This window comes from Protopterus annectens, chromosome 8.part0 (assembly GCF_019279795.1).
Source record: "Protopterus annectens isolate FY-2018-M chromosome 8.part0, PAN1.0, whole genome shotgun sequence".
Lineage (NCBI taxonomy): Eukaryota > Metazoa > Chordata > Ceratodontiformes > Protopteridae > Protopterus > Protopterus annectens.
In genome coordinates, this window is record NC_056741.1 from 1532624048 (window position 1) to 1532640683 (window position 16636).

The 16636-nt window shown below is 39.4% G+C and overlaps 1 protein-coding gene across 6 annotated transcripts in view; it reads left to right on the forward strand.

Moving 5' to 3' along the window:
- The window catches only part of FLI1 (Fli-1 proto-oncogene, ETS transcription factor), a 695335-nt gene that overhangs the window by 325799 nt on the left and 352900 nt on the right, over window positions 1-16636 (forward strand). For all 6 annotated transcript variants that reach the window (XM_044081108.1, XM_044081111.1, XM_044081113.1 and 3 more), the window contains one exon: window positions 1505-1659. In XM_044081108.1, coding sequence (XP_043937043.1) covers window positions 1505-1659 — 155 coding nt within the window. The remainder of the gene's footprint in view (window positions 1-1504; window positions 1660-16636) is intronic.

The window sequence follows — 16636 nt, forward strand, 5'->3', positions numbered from 1 at the left end:
ATTTTACTTTAAATCTACTTTTAATATCTATCATTTACTTGCTGTAATCTGTTTTTTTTCATTATTTTTGCAGGCTTTCTTCTGGCAGCATCATACCCCTCAACTGTTCAGATTTTAACAGAATGTCCAGATTTTGCCTCATAGTTTTGGTTTGTTTCTCTAAGATATTGTGTTTTTCTGGAAAATCACTGCCAAATCATTGAGGATTGAAGTCAGAAAATAATGACAGACACTTGAGTTTCAGACTTCATATCCTTTATAACATTCATGCTAATGCAAAACCTGTTGTTCTATCAGCTTTCTAAGTTTGTAAGAGTAATATTTAAAAATTGTCCCTATTTTTGGGCCTTTGTCCCCCCATTATTTATGGAATTGCAAAATGGGAATAAAGAAAAATGACCTGAAAGTCAGTGGTACAGTGGTTAAGTTGTATGCCTTTCAACCACAATGTGCAAGGTTTGATTCTCACCACTGGAAAGAGCCTTATGGATTGAAGAGAAAATGTGTTTGATTTGGGATGGGCAAGAAATTTAAATAATGATGATGAGCTAGTGTGACTTTTTTGACTTGTGAGCTTATAATCGTCAGAAGGTGACAACTATGATATGCAATGCCTGTCCTGTGCTGTTTTTTTTTTTTCATTTCTTACACATCTTTTTTTTGTTTATTTACTCTACAGATCATATATACACTTGTTACTCATAGAATTCTAACACGTGATCAAAATATAAAATGGATGATTTTCTTAAATCATCTGCTCTGATTTGTACAAATAATTTCCCATGCAGCATCTCCTGACACCACTGCAGGGTTTCTCTTCAAGCTTTGATTTATAGGGCTGATTCTTGATTCTGAAATCAATATGTTTTTCCACATATGTGACTAACTCAAATAAATGTCTGGGGCTCGCAAAGTGGAATGCACAATGAAAGAGAACAACATATCAGTTGAATTTATAGTTGCACTAATATCCCGTGTACAATGAACATATCTCTGTACTGCAGTGATTTAAGCATAACACTGTGATTTTGGTCCTCAGATTTAGCTTTGCTCTTCCAGCTTTATGATGCCCCTCATAAAGTCAGACCTGTTTATAGGTGCATACTTTATTAAGTGTGTAAACTAATACAATAAAAAGCTTCTCTATCACTAACTGCATGAGGTCTAGTATATGAAATGTGAAAAAATAAGAAAGTGCTCCTCTTTTTGACTCTCTGCTATAATTTTTAAAGGCCAGTGCTGTGAGGTTTAATGCTTAGAGGATGAGAGGTGTGACGGCATATGCATGAAATACTTTTCTGTACTCACCAAGAAACGTTAATTATTCAGTAGTGGTATTATGCCAACTGTTTTTGCACTTTGCACTGCTTCTGGTACATTGCCTGACTGACAGTATAGTTGATAATGTGATATTGTGCCTTATTATTTGGAGCAAGACTGATAAAATATCACAAAGCACCAACACCAGTACCTTTTTCTAACAGTTTTTCTTTTTTTTTTTCAGAGAGTCTCCTGTTGACTGTAGCATCAGTAAATGTAATAAACTGATAGGTGGGTCGGAGACCAATCAAATGGGTTATGGCAGCTACATGGATGAAAAAGATGGACACCCTCCCCCCAACATGACAACAAATGAGAGAAGAGTAATTGTTCCTGCAGGTAACATGACATCCCAAGTTTCTTTTTGCCTGTCTCCCTCACTGCTTCTGTCTTAATGTTGCCTCATCTGTATATTGTGCACATCTAATGCCTTTCTTTCTCCTTTTTTATTCCTTCTTTACTTGCAGCTGCTTTGCTTAGTGTCACCACCAAAGCTGTGTATTTCCGGAAGATTCTGCTACAGCTTTTGTGACTCATAAAGGCACTTTTCCACATAGAAATTTAAGCTGTAAAACTGTGGCTAAGATTACTATGTCTTGGCCTTGTTAAAGAAAACATGAAGCACATTACCCTCCTGCATAATAAAAAAATCAAGAACATGTTATCTAACAGACAGGATGCTGACCAACATCCACTTCTCGTTCAGTTTATCTTCTCTTTCTCTCTCTTTCACTCTTTTTATTTCTTTTGATTCTTCTCACGTGTCCTAATTTGCAGCTCTACTGTATGTTGCATGCTTCTTTGCTGATCATGCTTTTAAAATGATTATGTTGGTAATACGGGAAGTCCTGCATTACTAAAGTGTGGAGTATGTATATGTTAAAATATGCAAAGAAATCTAACCATTTAGAGGTGAAGGTAGGTAGATAAAAATCCAACTTTATAAATATCATAAAACATGGCCTGTGAAGACTTCAAGGTTATCAAATATGATACAAGAGGTTACATAATACAGATGAGGCAATTAAGGAATAAGTTAGGCCAAAAGTATAATCTCAAAACCACAAGAAAAAAACAATGTGACAAAAACGTAGAAAGCTGTATAAATTACAGCCAATCGATGGCACATACAACCACTGAAATGCATATATGTGTATATCTATATCTATATCTATATATATATATATATATATATATATATATATATATATATATATATATATCTATGAGTAAATATATGCATAAACGAATAGATCCTAAAATGCATCAAAATAGGAAATCATATAAATACATAAAAAAGGATACTTAAATAGGTGAGAAAAATATAGAACAGTCAGAATAAAAACTTGTTCAGTTATGAATTATTCATTCTTTTTTAATTTCTCCAAGTCTTTTGGGTTTCTAATACCATGACGGGAATGGACTCCATTCCTAAGTCAAAGTATGATTAAAGTTCATGAAATTAGTATTGTTTCAATCTTTGATGTCAGCCAGTAGTGCTCTTCGCAGCACCAGCAATGTGCCCAGTAATGACTCCTTCTGCAGTTCTTATGGAGTTACATGTATTGGTAACATACCTAAATCTTCTTCTTTTCCCGGTTAGGGGTCGCCACAGTGGATCAACATGTCCGCTCATGATTGGCAGTGGAGTTTTACAGTGTCGAGTTGCCAGCCCAGCACCCAACCATCCACAGAAGGCACACACACTCACACCTAGGGCCAATTTAGAGTGTCCAATCCACCTGCAGTATGTCTTTGGGATGTGGGAGGAAACCAGAGCACCTGGAGGAAACCCACGTGACCACAGAGAGGACATGCAGACTCCACACAGAAGGCACCCCAGCCGGGGATCGAACTGGAGAACCTCTTGCTGTGAGGCAGCAATGCTAACCACTGCACCACTGTGGCCACCCTTGGTAACATACCTAAATACGATTGTAAATTCTTTTTTATAAGACCCATTGCTTCTACTACTACTGGAACTGTCTGTGTGTCTTTCTTCCACATTGCTCTCGTTTCTGCCTGCAGATCATGATATTTTATGACTTTGTGTCTGTTTGTATGCAAGACACTGTAGTCACTGAGTATGGCAATTTCAATGAACAATGCTATTCCTGTCTTCTTTTCTTGTCCATTATATCTGTTTTTCTAGCATCTATCTTTTGAACTGTTGGTAATGGATGCTCCCATGTGATGTAGACTTCTTCATTTTCTATGATGCTTTGTGGCTCATGTTTCCAGTGTTTTTAGGCTACTTCAGTTTGCACAATCCCCAGTTTAACAGTCTCGCCACATTATTATGCCTTTCAGTATACAGTCCTTCTGCCATTAGTATGTCACAACCAGCAATGAGGTGTGCAACTGTTTCCAATTCAGTTTTACAAAACCTACATTTGTTTGTTTCTCCCACATGTTCCACGGACTTTATAAACCAACATGTATGCAGCCCACTATCTTGGGCAGCCAATATTAACCTTTCATCTCTTTGTTTGAATTTGCCTCTCCTTAATCATTCCTGTGTTTGTTCCCAATAAACATGAGGTTCTTCCAGAAGTTTTCTATATTTGCAACTATATTTATGCTTTTTCCACATTTCTTGCCTTCTCAGCTGGTCCTTCACCTTATAGTCTTTCTTTTGTTTTTTGGCACATTCAGTTGCTGCCTGATTTTATCTTCTTCTGGTTTGATTTCCATTCCTGCTTGATGCCGATAAGCTTCTGCTAGATTAAGCAGACAAGTCATCTTAGATTTATTCTCCTCATGTTAAAAAACTTTCACTACATTTGGGTCTTGTGAGGTCGGCAGATATGTGTGGAGCTTCATGATTGCAGATCTACACAAATAATCAATTTCAAGGAGGCCCATCCTTCCTTCAGAAAGTGGAATATATAATCTTGGTATGCAGTGATTTTTATAAATCATTTGGTGAGCATGAAGCATCCTTCTTGTTTTCCTATCTAATCTATCCAACACATTTTGGGGCCAGTCAATCACTCCAAAACTGTAAGTTAGTACAGGAAGAGCAAATTGGTTTTTGTTCCTAGATGTCAACGCTGTTTTGAGAATTAATTTAAATCTTCAAAGCCGCGGTGGTGCAGCGGTGGCGTTGTTGCCTCACAGCAAGAGGTTCTCCCATTCGATTCTCGGCTGGAGCGCTTTCTGTGTGGAGTCTGCATGTCCTCCCCACGGTTGAGTGGTGTACAAAAGACATGCATAGAATGGGCATGCCTTCATTGAAGGTTGGTCATCGAGCTGGCACCTCGGCACCCATAAAAAATCTACTGCCAATCATTAGCAGACCGGAGTTCTGCTGTGGTGATCGCTAACTGAGTAAAGCCGAAAGAAGAACTTCTAAAGTATACCTTACCAAGTTTTATTCGCATTTGTTCATGTTTTATTGTTGATCCTTCATCATTTCCCAAGTATGTGTACACTCCTTCTTGCTCAAGTTCCTTTATATTACATTTTTGTCTTAAACTGATATTTTCCTGGCATTGCATTTTTCCTGCTTTAAAGGTTGCTTTTACACATTTATCAAGACCAAATGACATTCTTATATCATCTGAAAGAGATTTGACAACTTACAGTTGCGCTTTCAGTTCCTCCTCTGATGAGCTGCACAGTTTTAAATTATCGACAAAGAGAAGGTGAGAAGTCTTTACACTTTGTTGTTTTCTAAGAGCCAGATTATAGCCATGGCCTAAGCTGTTGAGTAAGCAGCTTAATGGATTAAGGGCAAGGCAGAATAGTAACGGTGACAGAGAGTCACCCTGGAATTTCCCCTTTGAATTTTTATCCCTGGGATAACAACCTGTCTCCTGTCATGGCTCAATTGCAAAGTGGTCTGCCACTGTTTCATGGTCACTGTAATGTAATCAATCAGTGAGGGCTGTATCCTATACATTTTTAAGTACTCTTTTATCCATGAATGTGGGATACTATCAAGTGCTTTTTTGTAGTCAATTCATGCCATACTTAGATTCGTCCCCTTTTTACAGTTCTCCACTATGACTTTCTTTAACAACAAATGATCATTTTGCTCCATATGACTTTCTTTTATTGTCCTATTGTTCTACTGCCATAATTGAGTTTTCTTCTAAATGACTGTAAACTCTGTCAGCATCAATTCCTATGTATATTTTATACATCATCGGAAGGCAAGTTATTGGGCTATAATTTTTAGTGTAGCTTGCAGGTTCATGCTTAAGTAGGAGCATTGTTTTTCCTGTTGTTAGCCAGGTTGGTGTCTGTTCTGGGTGTGTATATAAATAGTTCTTACTCATGGCTAAATCTTCGTGCAAAGATGTTAATACTTTTAACCAGAAGTTAGATACTGCATCTGGGCCTGGGGTTTTGCAGTTAGAGGCTTTTCTTTACTTTGTTTCAATCTCTTTAGCTGTTACTTCATCCCATTTCATATCATGTACCTTTAAACTTCTTATTCCTTCTTTTACTTCTATACATTTATCATTTTTGTTACATTCCACAGGATCTTCATAGATACTTCTCCAAAGTGTATCTATTTCTTATTTTTTGGTGGTCTTTCAATTCCTTTTATCTTATTTCCCAGTTCTCTATAAAACCTTTTTGGGTCCTCAATAAATTGTTTATTTTGCACTTTTCCTTTATATTTATCTTTGTATCTTCTTAGATTTCCCACCTGTGCTGAGATTTTTAGTTTGTTATTTGCGATAGTGCATGATAGATCCTGGTCTGTTTTGTTACTGTGCATTGCTTTTATCACATCTATCTTTCTTAGTATTTTTTGTTGATCTATTCCCTCTTCTATAGTCTTCTAACAGTGACACTTCTTGTCTTAATTGCTTTATAATTTCCTCTATTCAAAATTTCCATAATGGTATTCGATTTATCCCCTTCCTTTCCCTCACTACCCTGTGTTCTTGTGGTAGAGCTTTATCAGTTATTATTTTAGCACAGTAATATATCCTGTTTACTTCTGTTATATCACATGGATCTCTGTGAACAGTCCTAATTACTGTGCTCATCTGTTTTATCAGACTTCTGACTTTTTGGGTTTTATTAACCTTCTGCAGTGTATTTCTTTCATTGATCTGGTTATATTTGTCTATGTCTATTAAATCAAGCATTTCTTCTCTTAGCTCATTTTCTTCCAAACTGAGGGCACATCCCTTGCTTTCCAGTTCCTGCAGCCATTCTATAGAAGATTCTATAGCATCTTCCTGTGACACAGGCTCATCAATTTCATCCTGTGCCATCCGTTGCTCTATCATATGGGAACTCACTGGCCTATCACTCCTCAACATTGACTGCATCAGAGTTTCCACAGTTTACTGCTCCTTCCCTTGCTGTCTAGCTTCAAGTGAACATTTATACTGGTTTCCTGTGGAAGGCTCCAAATTATCTTCATATGCACCTGACCAATTGCTTCCTGTTCCACTGGTTTCCCCTTAATTTGGATATCCATTACTCTATCCTGTTATGGAGCTTTCTGAATTAGATTTTCTACACTAGATCCTTTACTTTGCAGGTACTCCATAAACTCAGATGTTCTTCGTGTTTCACTGTTTCAGTCATCACATTTGAGTTATCTGCCTGTAGGTAGCCCTCTGCCGGCCTGAATACCAGAGTCCTGGATTCCTGCATCGGATGCTGTCTCTTCTTCCATGACCTCAGGTCATCAGGGGTATAAAACATGCAGCCGATGCCTTTACATCAGTCTTTCTGGCCATGCGGTGCCCAAAGGAGAAGCAGTTCGCAAGTGCCGGTCGGCCGACTCCTGACATTTTCATTTTCGAGTTTCAGACCCGAAGTCTTCAAAAAAGATAAGTACCTCATTGGAGATCCTTTTTCTTGCTCCAACCAATGTCAGTAAAAGTTAGCAATTGTCTTACCTGTGGAAAGCAAACACCTCATAAAGATTTTCATTCGTACTGTATCCCCTGTTTAGGCCCAGACCACAACGTCCCTCAGTGTCATTTTTTTGTCTTGTTCAACCCCCAGACTATTAGTCGCCAGGCTATCTTTGCAGAAAATTATTTTCGTACTCGGTCTTAGTACTCTGAAATGGCTTTGTTAAGCCATCCAACTACCGATCTTACGAAAAAACGTAAGGATAAAGACAGAGACAGACCACATAGGTCCAAAAACTGCTGACTATGCTTCCGTTAAGCTAGTCACCAGTCCACTGGTACTCAGTGAGGCACTTTTGCAGCCCCTGATACCCGCTACTTCAGATTTGCAGGCCTCTACTGAGACCCATTCTGAGTCCAGTATGCCGCAAGATGCTTCTTCGACTACGGAACCTGTGGATGTCTCTACCTTGGATGGGTCCAGAGCCACTGTGCAGGCACCGGCTTCTGAGTGTGTATTCAGGCCTACAGACTTGTATTCTAAACCAATGCCATCTTCTTCATCCAGGCCTAAAACTCGCACAACGCCTAGAAAACCAACGTCCAAACCACATACTCAGGCCCATATGCCTAAACAACAAATGCTTAGAATGGCTGAAGACCTTATTACCTTAATTAGGGGAAGCCAGCCTTCCCCCTCTAAGAGACCTAGGACTGATTTTCCTTCTGTTTCTTCTGATCAGAAATCTGATATTTCTGCTCCTTCTGATTACCAGGATTTGCCCTTATCTACCTATAAGAATTCTGATGCAGAGGATTCCATTCCCTCTGCTTCTCCTCCAGAAGATTTTTATTTTGGTGAAACCTTGCACACTCTTAGGGAGCATTTCTGCTGAGAAAGCCAGGATTACTCTGACTCCAATAAGAGGCTTAGGGAATTTTTACTCATTCCTCAACACAGGCCTTTAGCTATTCCCTCCTGTTCTGGACATTGTAGATCATGCTTTCTTGGAATCTAGCCTTTCCCCAGACACTTTACAGAGTACCTGACTCTCACAGGTTCCTCTTCAAGAATCCTACTGCGGATCCAGAGACCATTTCCCAAGGACCAGAAGACATTAAGGCTACTGCTGCCAAAAATCTTACCCCTTCTGATAGAGATTCTAGAGCCTTAGACAATTTGGGTAAGAAGGTATACACTTCTACTACTTTGGCCATTAGGGCTTTGAATTGCCAGTTTCATATGTTAAAGTATCAGCAGCATATTATGGGACTACTTAAACAGAAAATTATATTGATTCCTGACTGTGCTGAACACAAAGAATTAAAGAATTTAATGCATTCTGTAGAACAAGTTGGTAAACATACTTTGCTTGTGGTTTTGACGCTTTAGAAGCATCTTGCAGGGCTGCTGTCACTGGGTCTGTACTTAGAAGGCATGCTTGGCTTAAGGAGCAAAACTTGCCAGATCATGTTAAAGCTAAATTACTGGATGCTCTCTTAGACCAAGACTGCCTTTTTGGCAACAAAGCAGAAGTCCTCAAAAGGATGGAGGAAAAAGCTAAATCTGTGCAAACTGTTAAAGATTTCCTACAAGTACAGCCTCCCAGGTTTAGTAGACATTAGTCTTCAAAGGATTGATCCTTTCCAGTCTCTTCCAGGCCTTCTCAGTCCAAACCCAGGAACAGCAGACCACCTAGGTTACAGTCTCAGGCTGCACACAGGCCTAAGCAGTGGAGGGCTCCCACTTCCAATGCAGGGAGTAGTAAGCCACCCCCCCATGGAAAAATGGCACAATGACTTAACCTTAACCCTTCCAAACCCTGCTCAACTGCCTGCTCCCTTAGGAGGAAAGCTCACTCTGCATGCAGAAAACTGGGAACTCATTACCCAGGACAAATGGGTTTTAAACATAGTTTCCCAAGGATACAGATTCCACTTCCACACACTACCAACCCCAAAAGGTTGGCCAAACCTACCCCCAAACCAGTGGGCGGAGGCCCAACAGCAGGTTCACTACTTTCTAAGTATGAGGGCTATTCAACCTGTCCCAGCAGAACAAAGGGGACAAGGTTTTTATTCAAGACTTTTCCTGGTACACAGAAAAGACAGCTCCTGGCATCCTATCCTGGACCTCTCTATTCTAAACACCTTTCTGGTAATCCCAAAATTAAAAATGCTAACACTTCAACAGCTTCTTCCTATGCTAGGCAAAGATGCCTGGCTGGCAACCTTAGACTTAAAGGAAGCTTACCTGCACATTCCAATAAAGGAATCTTGCAGGAAATACCTACGCTTCAGGGCAGGCTCCTTACACTAGCAGTTCTCTGCACTTCCCTTTGGCTTATCTACTGCACCCTGGGTATTCACAAAGTGTCTAGCTCCAGCCATTGCATTTTGCAGGTAGGGAAATATTCAAATATACACATGCTTGGATGATTGCCTGATTCAGGCAGAAAGCCAGGACTTGCTTTTACAACATCTGACATTTGTAAAGAAACTTCTAGCCTCACTGGGTACACCATAAATGAAAAGAAATCTCACCTAGTACCCTGCCAACAGATTGTATTCCTGCGTGCAAGCTTGAACACAACTTCCCAGATGGCATTCCTCACTTCAGATAAACAAGTGTATTTAAAAACCTACTTCAAACTATTGGCCACAAAACCCCAGCTATCTGCAAGGAAAATACTGCAAGCCCTAGGGTTCATGGCCTCTTGCATTCTACTAATTCCATATGCAAGACTGCATATGAGGAAACTACAATGGTATCTAAAAAGCCTATGTTGTCAACATTCTTAGGACCTGGAATCAATGATTCCTATCATTCCTTCTATAAAGACAGAGTTCCTTGGTGGGCAGAGGCCTGCTACCACAACAAGGGGTTCCCTTTCACTCTACCCCCTGCTGCCAAAACCCTGACAACAGACACATCAGACTATGCATGGGGGGCTCACTTGGCAGGGCAGTGCATTCAGGGAAAATGGAATCTTAGACAGATGCACCTGCATATCAATCAAAAAGAAATGTTAGCGGTACAGAATTCCCTGACAGTCTTCAAAGACAGCATTCTTCCAGGACAACTATTGGTAAAGACAAACAACACCACAGTTATGTGGTACATAAACAAGCAGGGGGGAACCCACTCATACCCTATCTGCAAACTAGCTATGGCTCTGTGGAACACAGCCTTGTGCTACCAAGTGCACTTATAAACTCAATTCCTGCCAGGCAAGCCAAATTCACTGGCAGACAACTTAAGCAGAAATCTCATGGACCCACACAAATGGAAACTAGAACCAAAAATATTCAGCCTCTTGAGGAACAAATGGGGGACTCCAGAGGTAGACCTTTTTGCCTCCCCTCAAAACTACCAATTGGACAAATTCTGCACAAGGACTCCCCACTGTCAAGCTTGGAAAGTGGATGCTCTGTCCTTTACCTGGGAAAGTCTCAGGACAGGCCAAGGACAATACTGATTGCACCAGACTGGTCATGCCAGCACTGGTACCCCCTCTTATTCAGTATGACACTGCTGGAACCATGACACCTGCCTCAGACCCCTTCCCTTCTGTCCCAGCAGGTGGGCCAGATTCTGCACCCTCAGCTTCAAACCCTGAACCTTGCAGCCTGGCTACTTCCTTGAGCTCTCCAATAGCATCCCTCAGTAAGCAGGTGCTAGATGTCATTCTGGAGGCAAGGAGGCATAGTACTATAAAATGTTTATGCTGAAAAGTGGAAAAAATACTGTTCCTGGAGCCAGACTCAGGGGATGGGCACAACGGTGCCTAGCTTACCTCATATTCTACAGTACTTAACAGAAATGCTCCACAAGGACCTATCCTTCTCATCAATTAAAATTCATGCCTCTGCCATTTCAGCACATTATAATACTGAGCCACCCCTCTTCTCTCACCCCCTCCTAAAACAATTCCTTAGAGGGGCCAAACATTTAAGACCCCCTAGGAGAGCCCCCACTCCAGCCTGGGACCTTAACTTTGTATTAGAAAAGCTCACTCTTTCCCCCTTTGAGCCAGCTGCAACAGCAGAATTGAAATTCCTTTCTTAGAAAACAATCTTCCTTCTAGCCATTACTTCAGCAAGAAGAGTGTCTGAATTACAGGCCCTCATGGCAGTGGAACCCTTCATTATCTTCCATGCAGACAGGGTTTCCCTCAGGACCAATTCTTCCTTTATGGCCAAGGTTGTGTCTAGTGTGGCCCTAAATCAGTCCTTTCATTTGCCTACTTTTTTCCCTAATCCACAAAACAAAGGGGAATGAATACTGCACTCTCTGGACATGCACAGACAACTTCGATTTTATTTGGACAGGACTAAGCCTATCAGAAAATCTGAACAGCTGCTAGTTGGCTTTGCTGCAGGGGCAGAGGGGAAGGCCATTTCAAAGCAAACCATTTCAAATGGATAGCCCATTGCATTAATTTCTGCTACATTCACCATGGAAAACCTACCCCACATGGGATAGGATCACATTCCACCAGGGCTGCATCTACCTCTGCAGCTTTCTTAGAGGAGTCCCTACCAGGGACATCATAGAAGCTGCTACCTGGATCTCTGTAGTTACCTTCACCAAGCATTACCACATGCCTATTTTTTCTAAATCCAGAACTGGTTTTGCACTGCAGTCTGCAGGGCTTAATAGCTGGCCCTAATGCTCTCTAGCTTCCTCCTCCCTTCCTTAGCTTTGGGACTCAACCCAAATGTGATGACTGCAACAGTGAAACATGAAGAACATAGTACAGTTGTGTACACTTACCATAAATGTAGATGTTCGAGTGTCTTCACTGTTGCAGTCCTGCTTACCCTCCCTCCAGCCCCCTGACATTTCTTGGCTCTACCTTTCCTTCTTGTTTAGTAAATTTAAGTTCTCTGGTGTATTTGCTTTTTTGTTGGAGGTGTACCATAACATATAATTGCTTCCCATTGTGGGGGCACCTGACATCTGGGGCAAGAAAAACTGATGCAATGGAGTTGGCTGCATGTTTTATACCTCTAACGACCTGACGTCATGGAATAAGAGACAGCATCAGATGCAGGAATCCAAGACTTTGGTATTCAGGCTGGATGAGGGCTACCTGCAGGCAGATAACCCCAAATGTGATGACTGCAACAGTGAATACACTCAAACATCTATATTTATGGTAAGTGTACACAACTGTACTTTTTTATTCCTTTAACTTCTCCATTACTAATCTCCTTTTCTACTTTTCCTGTTTGTCTTCTTATTTTTATATTGTAAAGTTTTCCATGTCCAGATTCCTTTGTCTGTATTTCTCTTCAAATATCTTTGGTGCTGCTCTTTTTGTATTGGTTAGTTTTGCTTTCTCCTTTGCATAAATATTACACCATATTAAATCTATTGTTCTTTCCCATGTCCATATTTCTTTTTCAGATGTTTCCTGATCTTCCTGTTCTCCCTGCTTTGGGGACTTACTCCATCCAGCTGTGATGTAACCTGTGATAGACCTTCTACATCAAATCCTTCACTTTGCAGGTACTCCACAACTTCAACTTCTATTTTTTTAACTTCTACTTTACTGATCTTCTTCTCTACGTTCCATCTTGGTGACATTACTTTTTTTATTGTGAAATTTTCCCTATCCGGATGCCTTTGCCTGTATTTCTCTTCAAATATCTTTGGAGTTGCCTTCTTTACATTGATTAATTTGGCTTTCTCCTTTGCATAAATATTTCACCATATCACATCTCTCTTTCTTTCCCATGTCCATATTTCTTTTTTATACTTTTCAAATATCTCTTGGTTTTGTTGTTTATATTTTTGCACTTCCTCAGATGCTTCTTTTTCGAAGCAGATCAAGATTTCTTGATCTATATACTGTTTCTCACAAATATGTTATGTTAATGAACACAAATTTTCATTTGAAGCTTCTGACAGTTTTTCTTACAGAAGTATTTTTCTTTCCTCTAATTTCTCTCTTAATCATTTTGTATATCTTGTGTCTGGAAATTCTGGGCTTTTTGCATAATAGTAACAATACATAATTTCTTTCTTTTCCTCAATAGTCCACTCTATCATCTTTATGGCTCTTCTTTGACCTATCAGTTTTTGTGAATTTTGTGGACTGCTACTTCCTTCTACAACAGGGGGACCATCCTCCTCCTGGGCCTGGCCTGGCCCCACTGTAGGAATATTTCCATATTTTGAGGATTCTACACTGTCATCTTTTCCAGTCCTGGCATCAGTGTACCTACCAGAATTGGGCACTTTTTTATCCTGGGTCTTATGCACCCAGCTATCTTGTTTAGTTTTTGACTTACTTCTGTCCATGATATATGCTATATAAATACAGTTTGTATATCAGTGTCGCCTTGGTGAGATTTTGTGAAAACAGAGTCCACCTCGTGAAGGTACTCACCAAGACTTGAGGATGAATTCAGTTTCAGCACTACTACTCTCCTTTGCTTACTGACTTTTTCATCTCTCCACTCGGATCCCTCTTCATTCATTATTCATCCCATCGGGAGGAGGTGTAAGATGTTTGAGAATAAACTGAACTTCCTTTTGTGGTTGGACTTGGTAATATCACATGAACTTTGCTTAAGATGATAAGATGTCTTAAGAGATATTCATAGCGACCATTACAAAAGTTTTTTTTCCAAACACCTTTATTGAATTACCACTTGTGACATAGATAAATTTACATACATATAAAATAATAATTAACATAAACATTTTACTTCGCATACATTACTATATATCATATAACCTAAGCAACATTACATAAATTATTCAATTTCTGCCCTTTTTCTAAACAAGACGCATCTTTATTGAACCATCACTTGCTATATAGGCAATCATACATTTATACAAATGAAAACAAACCACACCGACACAATCCTAGATGCAAGCATTTTACAACACAAGCCATACTGACACACTCCCAGTTGCAAACATTATACATCACTTATAATCTACCCAGTCTCTTTCAGTCAAACATTGCATAGCTCATTTAAGTCCTGACGCCTTTTAGACCTCATTCCTCATGTTCCCACAATTCCCATTTTTTTCCTATATAGTTTGCTCCTACCCTTTTCTAAAGATCTCAGTTCCAGTTCTTTTATCTCTGTTACTATATTCACTACATGTAGTATAGTTGGTTTAGATTTTGATTTCCATTTGCTAGTAATTGCTTTGTTAGCCACCATTATTAGACACAGCAAGGCCTTAGCATGCCTAGGCAATTTCAGTTTTGCATCATCTCGTTGGGAATCCTTAAAGTCCGCCAATTCACCACACTCCTAGAAAATATGTTCTCAATTACCTCTTTCTTTGTTACAGAGCTAGCCCTGAATTTATTACTTATTTCTCACAAATGCTCAAAAAGGTCTGACCTATGTAATAATGATATATAATATTATATATATATATTTGTTAGGAGACATTGCCCTTTTATAGAGAGAGCTTTCTCTATAATCAAACAGCACTGAAATACACATTTTAATGATGCAAATAAGCAGGGTATTAAAAGAGTACAGAATAAGATCTCAAAGAAACTCTCAGTTTACATGACTGACTGCTGATCTAAATGTTTTACCCTCAGAGTGCGGACAGTCCTATTAACAGTAACCTTGATGTGGAAGTTGGAATATGTCCATGCTGTTTTATATATATATAAGACTCCCTATGCTGTGGAATAAAATCCCGGTATATGTGAGGCAGAGCACCTCGCTGGCCTTGTTCAAGAGAAATCTTGACCAATGGATGGGAGATCGCAGATATACCCCAGGGATTACCTCAGTGTCACTGCTCAACAGAGGCACAGCAAAATAATGGGTATAGTTCCCCATACTAAAGGGTTGGCGTAAGCCACAAAACTATGGGCTAGGCTTGTAAATGCCCTCGGGCAGATAGCCTAGTATGAACCTATGAACCTATGAACCTATATATATATATATATAGACCTCCTCTACATACCTGTTATTAGTAGTCAGAAATGTTTCAAGGGAAGCTTCCACAGCTAAAGCATTTGTGATCTCTATGCTTTGTTTGTCCTTACACCAGATGCTGTGTAGGTCAGACCCCTTACACCAGATGCTGTGTAGGTCAGACTCCTTACACCAGATGCTGTGTAGGTCACACCACGAGGAAGGTGAGGGTGTATATTTTACAACACTTGCAGGGTGTAAGGAATACATCTAAAATCAGTCTTTCAGCAAAGCCTTTTTAATCAATGTATGGAAAGGACAAGAACGTTCTAAGATACTTTATCAATTTTAAAGTAAGATGCTTTTGTATAACTAAGCTAAAAAGGAAGTTTGGCTTATTTTCAAATATTGTTTGTTACTTTCCAACTTGCATACTGAATGATGTGTACATATGCATGTATGTATGTATGTATGTATGTGCGTATGTATGTATGTATGCAATTATTTATTTAATTGTCATCATTATGTAGTCATATAATTTCCTATGTATACGCATATATTTGCTCATGCATATGTTTACAAATATTTATATGTATAGGTCTTAATTGTTTTAAGTGTTTTAGAGTGTTTGTACTTTATTGGCCTTTCTAGGTTTTACTTACATTCTGAAGAAGCTTCTGGGTTCTCTTGTGGCTTTGGGATTGCATTTTATGCATAACTTGTTTCAGTTTGTACTAAAAAACTCTTTGTTTGTTTATTAGTTCTCATGGTTTAAGTGGAACCATTTTCATCTCTCAACAGTTTATTTTGTATATGGTATGTTTACATCGCAGGTTACATATATTAAGAATTATATTTCCACAGTTTGTAGGGAGGACACTAGGAGTCTACACATCCTGTCTGTATCTGTTTCATACTGACAACATGGAGGAAGAGTTGTGGTATACACACAATCCAACAACAAACTCACCTGTTGCACCATCAGGAGTAGCATGAGGATACTAACAAAATAGCAGGTATGCAGAGAAATCTAGCAGGACCCCTAAAAATGGCCAGAAATTTAGTGTGATCATAAGAAGCAAAGGCAAGAATTCTGTGTGGGTAATTGGCAGAATGGGTGATGGAACAAAGACAGTACTTCAACCAACTTCTCCCAACTCACCTTCTCAACTTGATGGTCTGTGGAAGCGGCATATAGTACTGTATATGAAGGGTCACTCAAAGAGGGAATTACAGGGTCTTTTTGGTATTCTACACGTTCCTGACCTATTACTACACAATTCTGAAAATGATGTGGTATTACAACAGGATGCGGAATGATCCAAGAAATGTAACACTTTGTAAAACAACATTTTCTGAAGCACATAAATTGTTCTGGAGAAGCTGTGGAGGTGTGTTGTACCCCGGCTTTCCAAATGATCTTATAATTAATGAAATCCTCACACCCAAACATTCTAGTTTTATGAAAAGTCACATTTTTAACCAGTATCTTGATATGCTATTGTTTTTTTTTTTTGGCATACCTCAAAACAGTCTCATTCCCTGCAAGTAGATAAACAGTTTATTAAGGTGCTTCA